Source organism: Octodon degus, unplaced genomic scaffold (assembly GCF_000260255.1).
Source record: "Octodon degus isolate 3935 unplaced genomic scaffold, OctDeg1.0 scaffold00038, whole genome shotgun sequence".
Classification (NCBI taxonomy): Eukaryota; Metazoa; Chordata; class Mammalia; order Rodentia; family Octodontidae; genus Octodon; species Octodon degus.
The window spans coordinates 8099034-8118921 of NW_004524614.1; the positions used below are offsets into that span (position 1 = coordinate 8099034).

The 19888-nt window shown below is 46.2% G+C and overlaps 1 protein-coding gene across 1 annotated transcript in view; it reads left to right on the forward strand.

Moving 5' to 3' along the window:
- Alox5ap (arachidonate 5-lipoxygenase activating protein) overlaps window positions 1–19888 on the forward strand; it is a 31126-nt gene that overhangs the window by 901 nt on the left and 10337 nt on the right. The window contains exons 2-4 of the mRNA XM_004631060.3: window positions 6821–6920; window positions 13828–13898; window positions 17058–17139. Coding sequence (XP_004631117.1) covers window positions 6821–6920; window positions 13828–13898; window positions 17058–17139 — 253 coding nt within the window. The remainder of the gene's footprint in view (window positions 1–6820; window positions 6921–13827; window positions 13899–17057; window positions 17140–19888) is intronic.

The following is a 19888-nucleotide window of genomic DNA, read 5'->3' on the forward strand; positions in this document are numbered from 1 at the left end:
AGAGTTTGCTTGCAATTTGCCTTCTCATTAACTTTGCTCTCAGTATGAAACCAGGCAGGACATCCAAGACTGAAAAAGGAAGGAAGGGTTCTAGAACTATCTCCTTATACTTTTGAGTTAGGGTGAGGTGGGGGTTGGGTGGGGGTGGTGGCTCAGAATATTTTTATAGGAATCTTCAACGGTTTTGTGTTTTACAGTTTAATAAGATGTAAAAGGTAATTGCTAAGGGCAAGTGCCATGGCTTAATGACAATAACGGAATATTTATACACTGTCAAACTCTGGAAGTGTCAATATTGGAACTTTGGTGTGTTCTGATACCTGTCCCCATCTAGAATGTGCCACATACTGTGATTCCCTCCTCTGGACCTAGAGCCAGGCTTCCCCTCAGCCTCCCACATCAGAGAGTGCAACTTTGCACACTCCAAGTGTATTTCCTCTCTGGAGCTGCGGTTTGCAGCTTTTGAGCCTAAACATTTCACTCAAAATCGCACGCAATCATGTTGCAGCTTAGAAAGGGAACCAGTGGCTTATTAAGCCACCACTTCCTCAACCTGTTGCATTTTTACGCAGGGCTTCCTTGACCCTGTGAATTGACAAGGGCTTTTGGTAAAGCTGCGCATGCCTCCAGAGACCTTGCTCTGCAAAGAATCCTGGCCACTCGGGGGTACCCAGCGAGCAAGACAGCTTCAGGAAAGGACAACATGGGCCAGCAAGATAGCTCAGAAGACTGAGTGTCTGCTTAGATAAGTACAGGAACCAGGGTTCAATCCCTGGCACCACATGCTGTGTCAGTCCCACCCCCTGGCACGCTGAGCTGGCCATCAAGACTGGGCGTGGTGGCACATGCCTGTAATCCCAGTGCTGGGGAGGCTGAGACAGGAGGATCACTATGAGTCTGAGCTGTGAGACCCTGTTACAAATACATTTTTTAAAAAAGACAAAAAGAAAAAGACAGCGGTAACCATGATCCCCCTGCCCCCTGCCCCAACCTTGAAGACAGTTGCATGATTTGTTGTGGAGCACCCGTTCAGCCTTGCTAGAGTCTCACATTTGGCCTTCCCCTTCTGTTCATCAGATGATAGGGGATCCCTGTGTTCTCACCTGCCCCTGCAGGGCTGGGCTCAGCTGGGAGGTTCAGGTTCACTCTCACCTGGTCCCTTGCAGTTCAGAGAGAATTCAGGGAAGCTATCTGGCTGTTTGGGTGAACAGAGCCTCTTCTCCTCCCCTAGCTGAGATGACAGGGACCGGATCCTGCTCTATCCCAAAGCTATTGGCTTCTCCACAGCAGCATAACAAACTTTGAACAGACTAGTGGGGAATGGTAAGAGTCCTAGTGGTTTTGGCAGATGGGACAAAATCGTCTATAGCACAAATGGGAGAGGAGGTGAAATTATAGATGGCCAAATATCAGTATCTTCACAACCACACTCTAAGGCCCTGACCCCTCACAAACCATGCAAAATAGATAAGAACAGAATATACAACCACATGAACAGAGTTCCAGAGAATGATGCATGTACTGGAGCCTTCTTGGTTGGAGAGATACAAGTGTGGATCAAAGAGCAGCTACCTTTTTAGGCTGGGGAGTTTCTCCTGTTGGGCAAACAGAAGAGCAGGTTGGGCTAGCAGGGCATGCGCATTATCACCCATCTCTTCTCAGCTAGGGCAATGTGCTGCCAGAATGACTTTGAGCAGAGCTGTCCCACTTGACCTGGGGAAGGGAGCTTCTGCTGCCCATGGAAAGCCACAGGTCCTCTGCATACCTCTCAGAGGTTGGTCATGCTTTCCTTTTAGGAAAGAATGTGAACTCCCCAGCTGGTGTGGAAATCCTCTCTGAGGACTTTTTGTAGCTGCTGCATATATTTGTTCTGAGCAACAAGAAAACTCAAATAGGTTGAGAGATAACACCTTCACTTGTTTGTACTGTGAGTTTTTAGGCAAACACAGAGGTCTAGATGTACATCCAAGCCTCTCTTTGCAATTCTAATTAACCTCAATGTTACAACACTAAGCCTATCTTGCAGAGTTTGAAGAAATATGCAAAAACTGTGCTCCTTTCTCCCTACCCCCAAGTGCCATTCTGGAACCTTCCTGTTCCAGAATTTCCCTATTGTTATCAGGCACTGAACACTCTGTGTCCCAAGGCAACAAGGTACAGTACCAAACATGACAGCGTGTGGCCGTGGTCTTGGTATACTCTGTTGAGCTGATTTTGGAGAATTGGCACAGCTCAACCTGCCTCCTGCAACGTCTTCCTGTGCCTTCAAATTCTATTTAGTCATCAAGATCTCTGAACTTGTGCCCCTCTTCTAGCTCCATCCAGCAGAAAGTAAGTGTGGCAGAACAGAGCAAGTTGAAAATCCAGACCAGAACCATCAAAGCCTGGGTTTCCAGGGAGCATAGATGGATGCATTTAATAGCAGCAGAGAACCTTCATTTTCTCCACTGAGGGGCCAACATCTCTGACAGGAGGAAGCCTGGGAAAAACACAGGTGTTTCTTGACTTACGATGATTCAAGTTATGATTATTAAACTTTACAATAGTGAAAAAGTATACTCATACAACCATTCTGTGTTTTTCACCATCAGTGAAAATTCTATGAAATACTCAATAATATAAAATTGGCTTTGTGTTAGATGGCTTTGCCCAACTGTAAGCTAGCGGGAGTGTTCTGTGCATGTTTCGAAAAGGCTAAGCTGAGATGTTCAACAGGCTTGGGTGGACTGAATGCATTTTGACTTATTGTCGTCTCAAGTTATGATGGGTTTACTGGCAAGTAATTGCACTGTAAATAGAGAAGCATCTGCCTTTGGGGAAAGTGATTTCTGCTGGAAACCAAATTAATGAGATTTGAGACTGAGAGAAGGTGAGCGAAGGGGCAGAGGGCTCCAGGGCACCACATAAGACCCACTGAAGGCAGTGTGGTGACAGCGGAGAATGCAGGGAGAGGGTGGCCTCTGGCAGGCATCTGTTGCCACAGCCCCCCTGGTTGTAGGATGAGGTGGGAGGAGCTAGCATGCTCCTCTCTCCTCCAGGAGAGGTGGCCTCCTGGAAGTTTATTCTTGTTCTGTGGCCAGTAAGGAAGATGGCATGGGCCTGCCGTGTTGGGGAGCATCGTGCTAAGGAGGGAAGCTGAGCGCCCCTTGTTCCTGCTGTGCCACCCCAGCACTCATGCTCACACGGAGCCTCACGGGTACCAGGTCGGAAGGCTTAGCCATGCACCTCAGTGTTTGATGGCTTCTACATGCAGAATCATGGACTCATGAGGCAGCCTCAGAGCAGGAATCTTTACATCATCCCCCACTGCTCCTGCATAAGCACTAGAGTAATGGGGCGTTCGTATACCATTGAGCTTGCCTCTCCCATGTCTAGGCCTGTTGGCAGGTCACTTCGGGCAAGCCCAATGATTGATCTGCTCATTGTATCTTCACCTTTAATCCCTGTACCCAGGCAATCCACATGGTTACTCATTCCATTTTACAGATGTGCAGCCAGGTTGGACGAGTCATACCACTGGTGGAAAGTCCCAAAGGCAGTAAGGGTCAGGCTGGGGCTCTAACTTAAATGTATGACTACGGAAAGGAGACACTTACATCATTTAGGTTGCCTTACATTAATTAATTCCAGCCCTCACTACTTAGGAAGTTCTTTATTATGAGCTGAAATCTGCCCTGCATCTGCTGTCCCATGGTCCTTGTGTTGTTGTCTAGAAAAATTTAGACTGTGTCTGATGCTTCTGCAATATATCATTTCTCATTATTTAACTTCTCTGACCTGCACATTTTTTTTTTTTAACCTGAGAAGTGGAGCTAGCAATAATCTTTATACGTGGTTGTTGTAGGTACTGCACGAGGTAACGCAGGAACGGTAGCTAGCAGCCCCAGCATGTGGAGGTGTTCCATGGCAGGTTGCAGCCCATTTGCATGCGTCTCCTGCTGGTTTTGGCTCAGTGTTAGCAGCCAGCCCAGATTGGTGCACTCATGGCCTTTGGGCGCACTTCTGCAGTCTACTGTAGGATCACAAGCGAGAGGGCAGTGCATGGGCCATGTGGGGCAGACAAAGTAGCCGGTGCTTACAGGTGTGGCTTAGAAAGGAAGGAGAGGGAGATTCTAGTGGAGCAATGAACTGGGCAGACTGGCTTTTGTTTCATTTTGTGGATAAGAAAGACCTGATGGTGTCTCAAGAATAAAGAGGAGGAGAAGAGGCTGAGATAGGAGCAGAGATGAAGCACAAAGGAGGGTGAGAAAATTGGCCAGGATCATCGGTGGGGGGCTTAACCTGGGGAAAAGAATATGTTCATTTTTCTGAACAAAGAAAGCAAGCAGAGAGGTAGCTGCAGAGAAGGATACCCAAGTTGTGTTGCCAGGTGAGGAAAGAACCTGAGTTTCTTAACCTGTTTGCGCAGGGCAAGGGACACCATCTCCGGGTCTGGATTTTCTCTTGTTCTCTCTGCTAGGTATTACACTGGACAGGTGTATTGCATGCTGCACAGCAGATGGATTCATGCAGCCAGCTTTCCTATGGCAGCGGAGACACATCCTCACACACTCAGTTGAGAGGGGAATTTCCAGCATCTCCACTCCTGTTTTGTGAGGAAGTTATTTGATCTCCTTGAGTGGTGGCGTCCGTGTCCACAGAATGGGGACAGTTCTTCCCGCTCACAGTCCTTCCTGTGCATGGCTCAGTGAGGGCCTGCATACCACAACCTACAATGTCACAGTCTACCTTAAAGGCAGAAGTTCTCTTAGCTGTACAGACAGGCTCAGAGGGGCATGTGCCTACAGAAACAGTGTATTTTTCCCCCAAATTAAAGGCTTTTGGCATTGTTTGTGTCTAGTTGTCCTCCCAAAGCCTCATGCAGCCATGGGGGCAGAGACTTCTAGAGTTTGAGATTAACTCATGATCAAGGCTGGGATTATGGGCCTTAGTGCTGCTGGGATTATGGGTATGCATACTTCCCCCAGGCTGGGACAGAGAGTCTGAATGTGATTTAAGAGAGACAGACTTCCTCTCAGTAGCCATTGTTGCTGTTACTCTTCCATTTCGTTCTCTTGCTCTTTGCTGCTGCCCTGAAAGGTTGCCCTCTGCCATGTGCCACTCTGCCTTGGAGCTAGCTGAGTATGGCCTGAAACCTCCAGTAACTGTGAGCTAAATAAACCTTTCCTTCCTTCATTTTGGGTGTCAGGTATTTGTCCCAGCAATGAAAGAAGAGTAACTTAGACAGCTTTTATTCATCTGAACAACTTGTAACGATGGGCTTTGCACACCTATTTTATTTTATTTTTATTTTTTGGAGACAGTATCTTGCTGTGCGGTTCAGGCTGGCCTTGAATTCATTGTATAACCATGGCTGGACTTGCACTTGCGGCAATCTTACTGCCTCAGAATGAGGCAGACGTGTACCACCATGCCTGCATAGTGGCAAAATAAAGCTAATGTCTTCTTGAGGGGGCTAACATGAGATCGAATGAAGAAAAGGAGCCCAACCATTTCCCTTCCTTTCACAAGTTGGAGTATAGGAGTACAACGGGGGGGGAGAGGGGAGAGAGAGAGAGAGAGAGAGAGAGAGAGAGAGAGAGAGAGAGAGAGAAGAAAGCCATTCATTCCCATACCACCCCATCTAGAACCACCCCCTGCAAAACTGTGCCCCGAGCGGCCTCTGCCCCCCGCTCCCCTCCCCCACCCTGCCATACCTGCTTGTTGCTCTCAAGCAGAACGAGGCTCTGAAGCTCCTTGTGAAGGTCCCAGACACTTTGCTCAGTCCAGAGGACTTTTCTTGATGGCCACCTTTGGCCTGGCCCAGGCCTGGCTTTCCCACAGGGTCCACGCTGTACACCCTGTGGAATGCCTGATGGTGTTCTCGTAGGAGCTCCCTTCCTTGTCAACCTCAGCTCTACACACTGCGAAATTTTAATTTACGTATTGCATTTAGGTGAGCAATCCGTCTCCCCCTCCAGAGTCCTTGCCAGAATGCAAACTTCTTGGCCAAAGCTCTTGGACTGCTTTGCTTCAGATGTAAGCCAAGTCTCAGGGGTGAGGCAGGCAACAACAGATCTATGTCCCTGGAGGAGCAACTCATGGCCCACCTCTTTGGCCCCTTCTGTGGTTCTAGAAGGGTCCTGCTCCCCGACCCTCTCCATCCTCCTGTCCTAAGCAGGACATTTTGACTCACAAACAATTATTATTATTATTTTTTAATTCACAAGCAGTTCTTACTGCTGGACCTTTGCATGTGCTCTTCCGGAGAAGTGTGATGCCCCTTTCATCCCTGCTTTTTCATCTACTTGGCCAATTCCTGCTTGTTTTTCAGATTGTGTCTGAGGTAGTAGGTCTACTAGGAACACCCTGATGGAACTGCGTTCTCATGAAGGTCCATTTGGGGCTAGGAATTGAGACACGGTCTTTCTAGGTGGCTCAGGCTAATTTTGAATTGATTTTGTAGCTCTGGCTGGCCTCAAACCCACTGTAACCCTACTTCCTCAGCTTCCCAAGTGCCACGCTGGGCTTCGAAGATTCATTTTGACATGATCATCTCTGGTGGAATTTCTGCTTTACTTTTTTTGTCTATTTCTTCAGATCGTGAGATCCTGAAAGCTAGGCCTCTGTGTTGCTCACTCTTGTATCTTTGGCACCAAACAGCAATCAGGCCAGAGCAGCGGCTGAACGTATGTTTGCTAAGTGACATTTGATGGAGGACATTTAGGGCAATTTGGAGCTCGGTTCAAGGAACCATTGTCATGTTCTAATTTTTACAGTAAAGCAGCAGATTCCTCAACACGTCTGGTATGAACCGAATGTAAACTTTTCTCTCTGGCAGCGTTCTTTGCCCACAAGGTGGAGCACGAAAGCAAGACCCAGAATGGGCGGAGCTTCCAGAGGACGGGAACACTCGCCTTTGAGCGCGTCTACACTGCCAAGTGAGTCCAAACCCTGAACTGCTGACTACCAGGGTAGAGATAGGGGTTTGGGGAGCCTCCTTGCAGGAGTGAAGGTCACCTGCAAGGCCGCATGAGTGGCTGGGCCAACCTTTGGAGTGCCCAGGAGGTGGGTTCCTGCCTGGTGGAGGATGTGAGGATGCCCTTCAGCATCTTAGTGTCTGAGAGTGTCAGAAGAAAGGAAGTGGGCACATGGGGTGGGATAGCAGCCTCCGTAGTTCTAGAAACATCCAAGATAGTCATTTAGTTGGGAGCTCCAGCCCAGAGGTGACTCTAAGGTCCCCGGAGCTCCTTCCAAGAGGATTCAGGGTCACCTAAGGAAAGTGTGTTTAGAATGACAATAATAGCGCAAACTCAAGGATGAGTAGTCGCCCACCACCATGGCCACTGATGGCTTCTCGTGGATCACGCTGACTCCAAGGGTGCTTGATGGGACAGTTCCACATCAGAAGCCTCCTTTTCAGTCCTTTCCCTCATTAAGGCGCACAGGCAGGGGTTGAACTTGTAATCCTCCTGCCTCAGCCTCCCAGCATGCTAGGATTATAGGCATACACCACCAGCACTCTTAAATATGGCCTAGCTCCTCCACTCTGAGAAGTCACAGTGAAATTTCACTGCATCTTCTTAGCAGTTAAGATTCCATTTTGTTGGTAACAAACGAACAGGGCAGGCTGAGTTGTCCTATTTCTGTCACTTGTCCCCAGGAGCAAAACAGCAGTTGCTAAGAATCCAGTGTATTTATACTTCACTGGCTATTGGCCTCTAAATTGCAGAAGTGCACTTTGGCTGGTGGTTGGCAGGGTGGTTTGGAGGTTCTGCATTTATATAGGGCTCCAGAGATAAGAAGGCAAAAGAGGGGAGTAAGGGGTGACCAGTTGTTGTTACTTAGAGGTCCTGTGTGGGAGTTCCAGCCATTTGCAAAACTGATGAGTCTTTGCTACTTAGTTCCTGTGAGAGGGGCAGGAAAAGAATGCAGGGAGAGGGCAGAATGCAGGGCGAGCCCAGAAACAAGGGCAGGTGGCACAGCCAAGAAGGAAAATTGCTCAGGCACTGCTGTGGTTCTGTTATAGACAACATTTCCTCTCTGGCCCAACAATGGCATGAGTGTGACAGTGTGAACTGTAAAAATGGCTGGGCTTAGTAGTTACTTTTCTCGTTGCTGAGACAACATACGGGACACCCAAAGTTAAAGGGAGGAAAGGTTTATTTAGCTCAGGTTGTAGAGGTTTTAGTCCATGATCACAACAGTTCATGGTGGTGGAAGACAGCAAAAGCAGTGAGAGCGACAAGGGATGGAGGGAGAGAGAGAGGGAAGGGGTGGGGAGAGAGAGAGAGAGAGAGAGAGAGAGAGAGAGAGAGAGAGAGAGAGAGAGATCTTTCTGTCCTTTATATTGTGTGCACGCTACCTGCCCTAGGGCAGATATAGCACTCACACCCTCAATTCCAGTTTTGGACTCTGAGTCAGTCACAGACTTTAGATTTAGCCACCTCCAAAAGCATAACTGCATGAGTCTTTGGGGGAACATCTAGGTTCAAACCGTAACATGGCCAGAGATCAGTGCACAGGCTACTGCATACTGGCAAGAGCCAGAGGCACCCAGGGTGCTTGGCTGTGCCAGCAGACTACTGGGAGGGGGTTATGTGGTGCTTTAGATGACATTGTCCCCAGCAATAGCTTCCTCAAGGGACTTAAAAATGCCAGAAAGGGATGTAAGATATTTATGGGGGTGCAGGAGGAAAAGAACATGTATTTAATCTTGCTATCCAAAACATAAGAAATGAAGCTGCATTCATTTTAAATAACCAGATTGACAGCACATGTACTGCATACAATTTATACATAAATATACCTGTCAGAGTTTCATGATCAAAGCCATTGGCTGATAGGATATGGGATTGTAAATGTTTAGATGCCCTGGAGATGAAAGAAAAATGCAAAGAGTGATACTAGTGAATTAATGCATTTTATTTCAGCATAAAATGCAACTTTGACAGATAGAAATGGCATTTCTGAGGCAGGGGATTAATGGACAGCTCAGCTGGCATAGGTGGTTCATCAGCTCGGACTCAGCCTTCCACACTGACTTATTCTACCATCTGCCTCCCATAAGGGCAGCACCGAGTCAGGAGCTGAGAGCCGGGAAGAGCTGGAGGTTGATTCTCTTGTCCACAGGCCAAAAAAAAAAAAAAAATGCAGTTCAGTGCTCTGTTCCCAGAGGACAGGACCACCTTGGTCAGCGCTGAGGTTTGGAAGAAAAACCCTTAGGTTAGGTGACCTAGGATCCTTCTTGTGAGAACAGAAAGTAGACTGGGTCTCTGGAGACGCATAATTCCCCAACAGGTGTTCTGTGGATTCCAGCTCCAGGGCTCACTTACACGTTTTGCAGGGAAGGACTAGTTCCTGACACCCTGCTTTTGAGAACCTGTGACATATTAAGGGACACTGATTTTTGGGCCATTAAGAAGGGCTGTCAGTTAATCACAAATGGTCTCCACATTCTTGTTTTTTTCTGAAACACATTTTGAAAACCTGTCAGTTCTCCTGTATCGATTGACCCTCACCATGGCCTCACTTTCAAGTCATGTAGACGTGTACATTTATTTGAAGATGCTAAGTGCACAATGACCTTATTGACTAGTATTGACACAGTTTATTGACTGTTATTCATAGTTCCTTATTCTAAATCAATCCAAAACAATTATCAGAACCTTGAAGCATCCCTCTATTATATTCTGAGAAATTGAGAAAAATTAAAAGGAAAACAGTGCCAGCTCTTTTCTCCAGGAAGAGTATAGGGCATGAGACCGAAGATAGCACAGTAAATTATTGGAAGATTTGCTGAACGACTCATATTCAAGAAATGTGAATCAAAATTAGCTTGTCAGTTTTGTTGAAAGAAATGACATGAAACTCCCTAAAAGAAAATCCATAGTAGTACCACCACCACCACCAATAATAATAATAATAATAATAATAATAATAATAATAACACTAGAAAAAGATATGTCACTGGGGGAAGAGAGAAGACACAGGAACCATAGTAGCCACCATTTGCTGAGTGATTCTTGTGAGACACACAGAATTCCTGTCACTGAATTCTCCCAACAGTCCAGCAGGGTAGTTTCTAAGGTCCCCTTCACCTCTTACAGCTGAGCAGACGAAGGTGCCAAGAGGCCAGGAAGACACCTGCGTTCACACAAGCAGCCTTGGCTTTGGCTATGGGCTGTGTGAACCCACGAACAGCAGCGTCTCCATGGCAGGGCTCAGCTGTGCCACTGTCCAGAGCTCCCCAAGTTCTGCTCAGCAGCAACTCCCCACGGAGTGTGTGGGAGGAAAGCAAACTGGCTTGGGGACTGGGATGACAAATGTGCTAGAAATCCTGAGTGGGAAGAGGGACAAGCTTGAGCTTCATTGAGGGATAACACTCAGGAAATATTCTAGAAATTGCAAGGAATAGTCCATTCTCTGATGGGAGAGTTTTGTTCAACTCCAGACAGACCATATTTTATTAGGACCCAAGGTGACTTGAAATAATAGGACAGACTCATCACTGGACAGTTCTCTTGAATGAGAAAATTCTGGGACAACTAAGGATTTATTTCCCTTTTAACCAGAAGAAAAATCACTGCTTGAAAAGAAGCAAAATGACCCAGAAACATGAGAATGAGGAGGAAGCAGAGGAAATAGATTTTCCATCTACAAAAGCATAGATATTATATCCCATTGATATAACACGGTATTCAACTGACAGAAAAAGGAGTTCTTTTTCTCTAGTTTTCTTCAGCTGGGAAATGAATCACATTTTCTCAGTCCCGAGGCTGCAATTTTGTGCCTGCTCTAATGGATAAGAATAGAATAGAAGTGAGGCTGGCGCACAGGTGTAACTTTGCACCTGTATGTTTGTGGCATCCAAATGGACCCCTCATAAAGGCCTCCTACCCCTTGGAGTGTTTACCAGATCAGTGAAAATTCAAGGTCTCCAGGGGTATGTTCCTCCTGTCCTGTGCCTGGCTTAGGCTGTGCCTGTGTCCCAAGAGGAATACATGGATTGCTTGCCCACTACACTTAGCAACTTCTCCAAGGAAGGCTCTTTTGGCTATCAGAGGATCATGATGGTCTATGTGACCAGGCAAGGACAGCTTGGTTCCTTGGGGGTCTCTGTAGAGTATGGATCAAGTTTTGCCTGTTTCAAATGCATAAACAACTTCCCATAACTATAATGAAATACCTGTCTTGGGCTACTTATTGAATAGCAAATAGGGACTCTAAATTCTGGAGGGGCAAACACATCATAGCAGGAACACATGTCAGAGTGAGGGACATGTCCAGCCAGGAAGGAGAGACAGGGAGAAAGAGAGGGAGGAGGAGAGAAGACACTGGTGTGTGTGTGTGTGTGTGTGTGTGTGTGTGTGCGTATGTGTATCCAGTTCCTTTAATTTGTTTTTTGTTAGCATGTTTTCAATGTGTAATGCTTACATTCTTGCAGAGAGCTGGTAAATATGCATAATACATCTTTTTACATTTCTTTTCCCTCTCCTCCCTCCCCCTTTTCTCCATCTCTGCTTTCCCATTCCTTTTGTAAGAGATCTCCCTACTTCTTATTATCTTTTATTTTGCATTCTCAGTGACGTAAGGACCTCCCATTAGGTCCCACCTCCTAAAAAAGGTGCATGGCACTTCCCAGTAGGGTCACTCTGGGAAATGTTTTGGGGCATGCCTCCCAGGTTCAAAGAGCATACAGCACTCAAGTTTTTTTCTTTTTTTAATGTATTTAGTACAGGGTCTCACTATGTAGATTGGACTCGTAGTGATCCTCCTGTTTTCAGCCTCCCAAGTGCTGGGATTACAGGCATGCACCACCACACCCAGTCTCATTCACTGTCTCAATGCACCCAAGGCTGGGGATTGAACCCCGGGCCCCTGCATCTGCCTAAGCAGGTGCTTTAATCCTCTGAGCTATCTGGCCAGCGCTAGCACCCAAGTTTTTGATGGTAGCAATTAAAAAGAAGCATCTTGAAAATCACATTTTCACTTTTACCTGTGTAGTTTGAACCCCATTAACCTATGGTCCTCAAACTTCAGCATGTGCCAGGAGGGCTTGTGGTAAAGCAGATTGCTGAGCCTCTTTCTCAGTTTTAACTCTGGAGGTCTGAGATGGACACATGCATTTGCCTACCTAACAAGGTCTCGGGCTGCTATGCTGATGTTACTAGAGAGAAATAATACACACCCCACATCAGACCATTGACTCCTAGAACTTCCTTGGATCTCAGAGTTGTTTTCAGTCTTTTAGTTTTACAGATGAGGAAACTAAGTCTAGAGGCACTGCTTTGCCAATAGTGAAAAACTGGCTAAAGGTAGGATGAGGACTTAGTCCTAGTCAAATGCCCCTTCTACTGTATCTCTTTGCCCAACTCATGCGCCTGTCATATCTTGCTCTGTTGGCATTCCACGTTTACTGTTTATTGTCCTGATCTAGACTGCAGATTCCTTATGAGTGCCTCTCTTGTTTAATTTAGTATGGTCAAAGGGTTAACAGCCTAGATCTGGAGACAGACGGATCAAGTACAAACTTGGCTTTACTTGGTTGGGAGATCCTGGGCAACTTAGTCTGCCACTCTGAGCTTCAGATTATTTTCTGAAACAGTAGAACTGTGATAGGAAGAAAAGTGCTGCGCTCTCTCCACACAAGTCCACATCCCTAATCCCAAGAATTTAGGAGACATTGTGTTTCACGTGAAGAAAGTATTCAGGCTGGTAACCAGTTGCCTTTGACATAAAGAAGATCATTTTGGGTTATTTGGGTAGGACTTGGTGTATAATTGCAAAGATCCTTCAAATGGGGGTGGAGTAAGCTGACATGATTTAACACTGGAAAGACTGGGGCTGGTGGTGTGACTCAGTGATAGAGCTCTTGCCTAGCATGCTCCAGATCCTGGGTTCTACTTCTATTACCACAAAAGCAACAGTAACAACACCTTTCTGACTCTGTCTACCTTCCTGAACAAACAACAGGAAGGCTCCAACAACCATCCCTGGCTTTGAAGTTGGAAGGGACCACAAGCCAAGAAAAACCAGGGGTCTCGAAAGGTTGGAGAGGCTAGGAATGGGCCTACTCTTAGAGCTTCAGACAGGTTATAGCTCTGCTCACACCTTGCTTTCAGCCCAGTAAGATCCTTCTAAGGCTCTTGACCTCCAGAGCTGTGAGACACATGTTCATTTTGTTTTAAGCCATCAAGTTGATGGCCCCTGTTTACAATAATAGCTGGTAGAAACTCATATAGTTGTCTTGTATACTCATGGGAATGTGGTGAGTGTAGAAGAGAGGACAGGTGAAAATATCAGCGCAATGCTTAGAACGGAGTGCACCCCTTGCTCCCAGGACAGTGAGGGCTCTGCCAGCGAGCTAACTTCCCAGATAGGCTTTTTGAATGGATTCAGGCTTCCTTCATGCTACGTCACTGTCTCAGCCCAGTCTGCAGACATGGGTGGATCCGTGCGGACAGCATCACCTCAGCTGGGCTTTTCTCCTCGGCCATGCTGCCTCACGTAAGGCCACACCCTGCTGTCTGAATTGCTTACTTTTAAACACTAATAAGTGCACAGGCACTGCCAGCAACAGACACCCTGCCAAAGTGAGTACATCGGGAAACTTAAGTCTCTGGTCAGTTTTGCCGTGCGAAGAGAGTTAATGGAATCTGAGCATGTGCTTGCTTCCCACCGCTGTCCGTTGGCTGCGCGTCATACTGGGTAGATGTGGGTGAAGCAATGAGAGGGGCTGTGTGGCCCTTGTGCAGTGGTGATTATGAAATTGGGGTTTCGATTCATTTTCAGACCACAGTGAACAGTGGGTTTTTCTGATCTCTCTCCTTCTTGTTTATCCCACAGCCAGAACTGTGTGGACGCATACCCTACATTTCTTGTGGTGCTCTGGACCGCTGGGCTTCTTTGTAGCCAAGGTAAATTTGGACTTGCCTTTGCATGCTCTTTTTTTGTACTGTGTTTCTCAGAGAAGTTCAAAGGGCGGGATTTGTGTTGAAAAGACTTTGCCTGACCTCCAGTTCAGACCTGTGCTGCCTGGCGGAGCCGAGAGCCCTGGGGAGGCCGGGTCGCAGGCGAGCCATGCGGTGCAGCATGGTGTGATAATGCATTGCTAATGCGTGCTCCCTGGTGGCTGGTTGAGAGCTGCATGCTGACAAGGGTGGTTTAAGGCTAAATGTGACTCTGAATCCACAAGCAGTGTTAGCTCAGATACAAGGGCATTATAAATGAGAGTGCCGGAGGGATCTATTCCAGGACTGCTGTCTCTTGGCTCTTCTGCTAATAAGCTCCCGGCGTGGTGGCGCTCCTCTGGGCATGTGCCTGTGGAGCCGCGGGCTGCATTCCAAGTCCCCAGCTACCCCAGGGTTATCAGCAGCTCGCAGTCTGGACTTCAATAGGTCGGAAGAACAGATCAATTCCCAGTGTTGATTTAAAATTGAATGGAAACTAGAGGCACATTATTTAGGCATCTTTGGAGATTTAACATCCCACAGACATGGCCACCGTTGGCTTCTGTCTGGTGGCAGCTTGGTGTGAGCAGGCCAGCTTTTGTGGATCCTCGGGAGTCACATGAAAAGGCCACGTCAATCCTCTGATGAGCTGCTTAATCACTACCATCTTTTCACTACTCTGCAAGTAGATAGAGTAGATATTCGTTCTCCCTTTACCTTTGAGGGCATTTTGGTTCAGGCAGGTAAAGTCACTTGTTCAAGGTTCCTCAACTGGTGAGCCACCAAGGCAGGATCAGAGCCCTTGTCTTCCAGTTCCAGTCCGTTCTGGATTTTTCACAAGTATCCTCTTACTTTATTCACTTATATAATAAATATACACAAAGTGTCTACTATATGCAAGTCCTGTATCTGGATATACAGAGCTAAGTAAGACAGAGATAACTGCAAAGGACAAACTGGCTGGCAAGAAAGACTCTAGAAAAGTGAACACACTGTTGTCAAGAGTCAGACCTATTAGAAAGGACAGAGGCCACGACACCCCATCGCCACCTTCAGTGCCTAGAAGGTGCCAGTGAGTTCACCATTTTCCAATTTCTATCCTGAGTGAAATGAGAAACATGACTAATGTTACTTGAAAAATCAAGTCCCACCCCATGCATACTGGGAGTTATGGCTCATTGAATGTCCTAGATGGTGCTTAATTGAGGTGAATCTACAGTGGCTCTGGTAAGGTAAATTCAAGGGAGCCTGATGGTGCTTGGAGCCTGGCAAAAGAAGCAGAGGCATTGCTGGGCTCAAATGCAGTGGTAACTGGTTGATGATTGTCATTGCTTCTGCATAGACCAGATGGTAGAGGTTTTCAGCTGAAAGGAGCCGTGGAAGGCATTGTAGCTCAAAGCCCTCACTTTACTGAGCAGGAGCCCAAGTTCCATTGACACAAATGGCTTGCTTAAATTTCAGACTTGTACAGCCTGGATTTGTCGCCTCCTGGTGGCACAGGTTCCCACTGGTGTCCCTGTCATCCCCTGCTGAAGGACAACGGGCATGGAGCCCTTCCAAGCTAATTTCTATTAGCTCATGTTCAATTGATTTCCCATTGAAAGAGAAATGGGCCAGAAAGTCAGATCAGAGCCATCCAAGTGACAAAACCCAGGAACCACCTTGAGGCAAATCAGATTGTGACAGTCTTGTGTCTTTCAGAGAACAGGATGAACCACAGCTTCTTAGGTGCCCCATTTTTTTTCACCCACCCTAAAACAACAGTATTTTGGAAGAACATCTATGGAAAAAATTGGATCTTGGGGAGTGACAGATTTGGGACAAATCCAGCAACTCCATTGTTAGTGGGGGCTCTTTACTCTGCCCTTTGAGCCTCAGTTTCCTCACTAGAAAACAGTGCCATCATGGACCTTCTGCTGTCCTAAGGAGGACCAAGGGGAGCAATATGCATGAAACCCTGACTTTGTGCTGCCTGCATCAGACTGAGCCTTCCACTTGCCAGAGTCCGTTTATGACCCACAAAAAGGGCAGGTTTGGATGGTTCAGCTTAAGCTCAGTGACTGCCATCATTGATGCTGCAGGTGGTGGTGCTGATAGGTTTGAAATCAGAAGGACCTGGCTTTGACTTCTGTGCTAATTGCCTAACTTTTTAATTCACTTGACAAAAATTTTTGAAAATTTATATATGGCAGGCACAAAGGTGATCTAGGAAGGGACAGTTGTTCTCATGAATCTTTTGGTCTTAACTTACTTCCTCTTCTGTCAAATGGTGACAGTAAAGTGCTCCTTCCTGGGTGTCTGGGAAGCCAACAGACCTGAGTTCCTTATTGCCAGGGAGACAACTGACATACAAAAAGTAACCAGAAGCAGCAGTTAATTTGGTATTTAAATAATGCTTGAAAGTTTTCCAAGCACCTTCATAACTAAGACCCAATTCCACTGTCACTCATTTCTAATAGGAAAAAAAAAGCTACAACCAGCCCTTTGTCCATATGCAGAATGAGCTAAGCGTCAATAGCACCACTCCTTGGAGAGCAGGATTGTCTGACTTCCAACTCCAAGTTCAGGACTCCCTGAAGCCACCAAGGGGCTCCCTGAGGTTCTTTTCTGAGGTGCAAGAAGGCAGAGAGAATCTCCTTCCTGAGAGTCCTTCTAGAAACAGTAGCAACAGTCCAGAAGAGGTAAAGAATATTTTACTGGGAGTTCCAGGAGTACAGGATGTGATTCCAAGGGCATCAGAGGAAAGGTCTGGGTTCAAGTCCTATCCTCCCCTCCTTACAGCTGGCAGCTTCACATACCTCTTTGACTACCTGGGCCCAACTTTCTCCATCTAGAAACAGACACACTGATGCCTGTCACACTGGAAGGGTTCACACTACCTGAAAGGCAGAATCTTCATAAGCCACACCATGAGACTGGTATAAGGTAACGACAGTGTGATCATTACAATTCTTAAGTTTCTTTTAGCTGTTTAGTTTCTATCTGAAATTCATGCCAGCCTCCACCATCAGAACACATGGGCTCTGCTAGATTTTGTGGCCACTTAATGACCACATTGCTATTGTGTTTCTGAACCATTTTTGGGGGTCTGCGAAACTAACCTGGTGTTTTCATTTCTCCTCTTAGTTCCTGCCGCCTTTGCTGGACTGATGTACTTGTTTGTGAGGCAAAAGTATTTCGTGGGCTATCTGGGGGAGAGAACTCAGAGGTAGGTCCCTCGGACTGTTGAAGAACTGCTGGGATGCTGCCTGCTTTTCTGGCGGGAGAGGTGATAATTCTGAATGATATACTGGCCACTATTTAAGGTTCCCTTGACGCTGGTGAAGAGGACTGTCCAGGATCTCACATCCTCTTTGTCTTGAACTTTGAGGGCTCTGAAAATGCAGCTGGGGACTTGTCTAGTTTTCCTATTAAAACATTTCTCCCATAGCATCAGAGTTACACAGGTCCTTTAAAGCCATGGGCTGCTCTTTTGAGACCCCCCACACCACCCATTGTCTCCCTTCTGAGTTGGGCTAGAATGACTTTTGATGTCTGGATTCCCAAGCTTTTTGTGAGTAAAACATTTCATTTGTTGTTGAGAGAAATGAGACCTAAGGCTTACACTTTGTGATAAGTTCTCTTGAGTAACAGATCTCCCAGAATCTGCAGAAAGTATGTTTAGAACATAAGTTTTGATCACGAAGCTGTGAGGAGAGTCGCCATTGCGCTGGTCATAGTGGCTGCCAAACAGGAAGCCCTGAGCAGCCCTATACTTTCACGACACCTGCGTGGGGAAATCTGGATCTTAGTGACATAAGTTACGGTGCCTCCAAGAAGCTGTCGTGAGATACAGGATGCTCCCACTTCCTGGAGGTTGAAATTCCTAATGTCCCAGAGGACAAGGAGAGAGCCAGGAGCACGGAGAGGCTGCTGCCTTCACCCCTTCCAGTCACTTTTCTCCTCCTGCATTCTCCCCTGCTCTTCTTTACAAGAGCACCTTCTCTGGTGGATAATGCCAGTGGATAATGGGCTCTTTGTGTAGATGGAATCTTTCCTCATTGACAAGGGAAGGGAAGTGACATCCCAGGGTGTCAGCAAGCCACAGGGCTGCATAGAGGGAGGCTGGGAGCCTTTGAGACTCAGCCACTCTAGGGACCTGACATTGAGGCTTGGGGAGGGAGTAGGGTTGGGCAGGTAGGCGGGTGGGGGGATGTGCCTGACCTTATAGCAAATCCTTCCCTTCGTCCATCTCCGTTTTCATTGCTCGCTAGCGGCATTCCTGCTCATTCTCTGCACTGCAATTCCATTATCACTCCTGTTCTTGTCAGCGCTGTCCTCAGTGCTGTCCTAGGTGGTTGGCTGTTGTGCAGAGCGGAGGGGAGCTCAGTGTCTAGTGTGAAATAGGAGGGTCCTCGTAGGTTAGGTCTCTGCAGCCTTAGCGTACTCGGAAGCCTCAGGCATTTGGCCTGGGTACTGTTCTTTCTCTTTTTCGGTTACATTTTACGTGAATTTCTGAACTTGCTTTAATTCTGAGGCAATCTGAGGAGCCTGACAAAATTTGTCCAACTGTCCACAGGCCCTTTAATTTTTTATTTTGGCAGTAGTGAGATTTGAGTCCAGGATGTACTAAACTGTAGACTCAGTAGTGTTTATTTCTTTACATTTTGAGACAGAATCTGGCTAAATTGCCCAGGCTATGCCAACCTTGAACTGTCAGTCCTCCTGCCTCAGCCTCCTAAGCAGTTGCCATTGTAGGCAGGCCCTTTTAATTTTCTAAAGTTTTGTTAACCAATCAGTATTAGAGAATGGATCAACACTGGCAGAGATAAACAACAGAATAAAGGGTTAAAGGAAATCTTGAAAATATTTGATTTCTTTGGATTTCACTGACATTTAAATTTTTTAAAAATAATTTGGTTAGTGCATGTCTACAGCTCATGCAGGTCACAGTCATCCTGGGGTGTGATTACATGGGCATGCCACAGTTTGTTTCTTTTTTTAAAAAATCCCACTCCCCTGTAATTCTCTATCTTGTTTTTCATTTTTGTTGATATTATCAATCATAGCCCATGTTACAGCACGTAATGTTTATATGGATTGGGGTTTTACGTTCCTGTATGCGGTGCATCTTTATTCTTATTTCCCCTTCCCGTCGTCCTCACCTCTAACCCTTGTTCTCTTGGACAACTTTTTGACTGCAAGAGATTGCCCCCTTCCTCCTTCTGTCCATCCTTTATTCTCTTTGTTTGTACTTTGCCTCACTCAAATGAGAGCTACTCTACGGTATTTAAGATTGTATGGATGATTTACTTCACTCAACATTGTTTTCCAGGAACATCCATTTTCCTACAAATGTTTCAAATTTGTCATTCTTTTTTTTCCATAAATTTATTGATAAATAGCAATGAGACAATTTCAAATCAAATCGGTAGGACAGTTTCAATAATTAACAGACCGCATACATTCTTCTTACTGGTTAATTGCTGCAGAAGATGCAGACTTGATATCCTATTTACAAACACCATTAGAACAAATCATTCTATTCATTAAGAGAATGTAACTATATATCTATCATAACCACTTTGAATACACAGATACAAAATGAACATTCATCTGTATACCCTTTTGGTGTTAAGATCTGTTATTTGAATATTATAGGTGTGTAAACTCAGCAAAATATGCTCAAAGAGTCCAGTAGCCCATCGTAGTATTGGGTCTTCCACTTAACTGGCAATGTCAGAAATTGTTGACCTGAGTCCCCCACAGCTCAACATAACAGCATGGCTTTATTTCTTATATTTCGATTTTATACTTTTCTGCTGGGTGGTTAAGACCAAGGTAAAGCAGGACCTATGCAACAAGAGTTGTAGCTTTTGGGTCCGACAAGGTCAGTGAAATCCCCTCAGGATTTATCCTGAGATCCTGTACCTCAGATTGTAGAACCTTTGTCAGTGTCAGCCATGTGGATGAGTCAC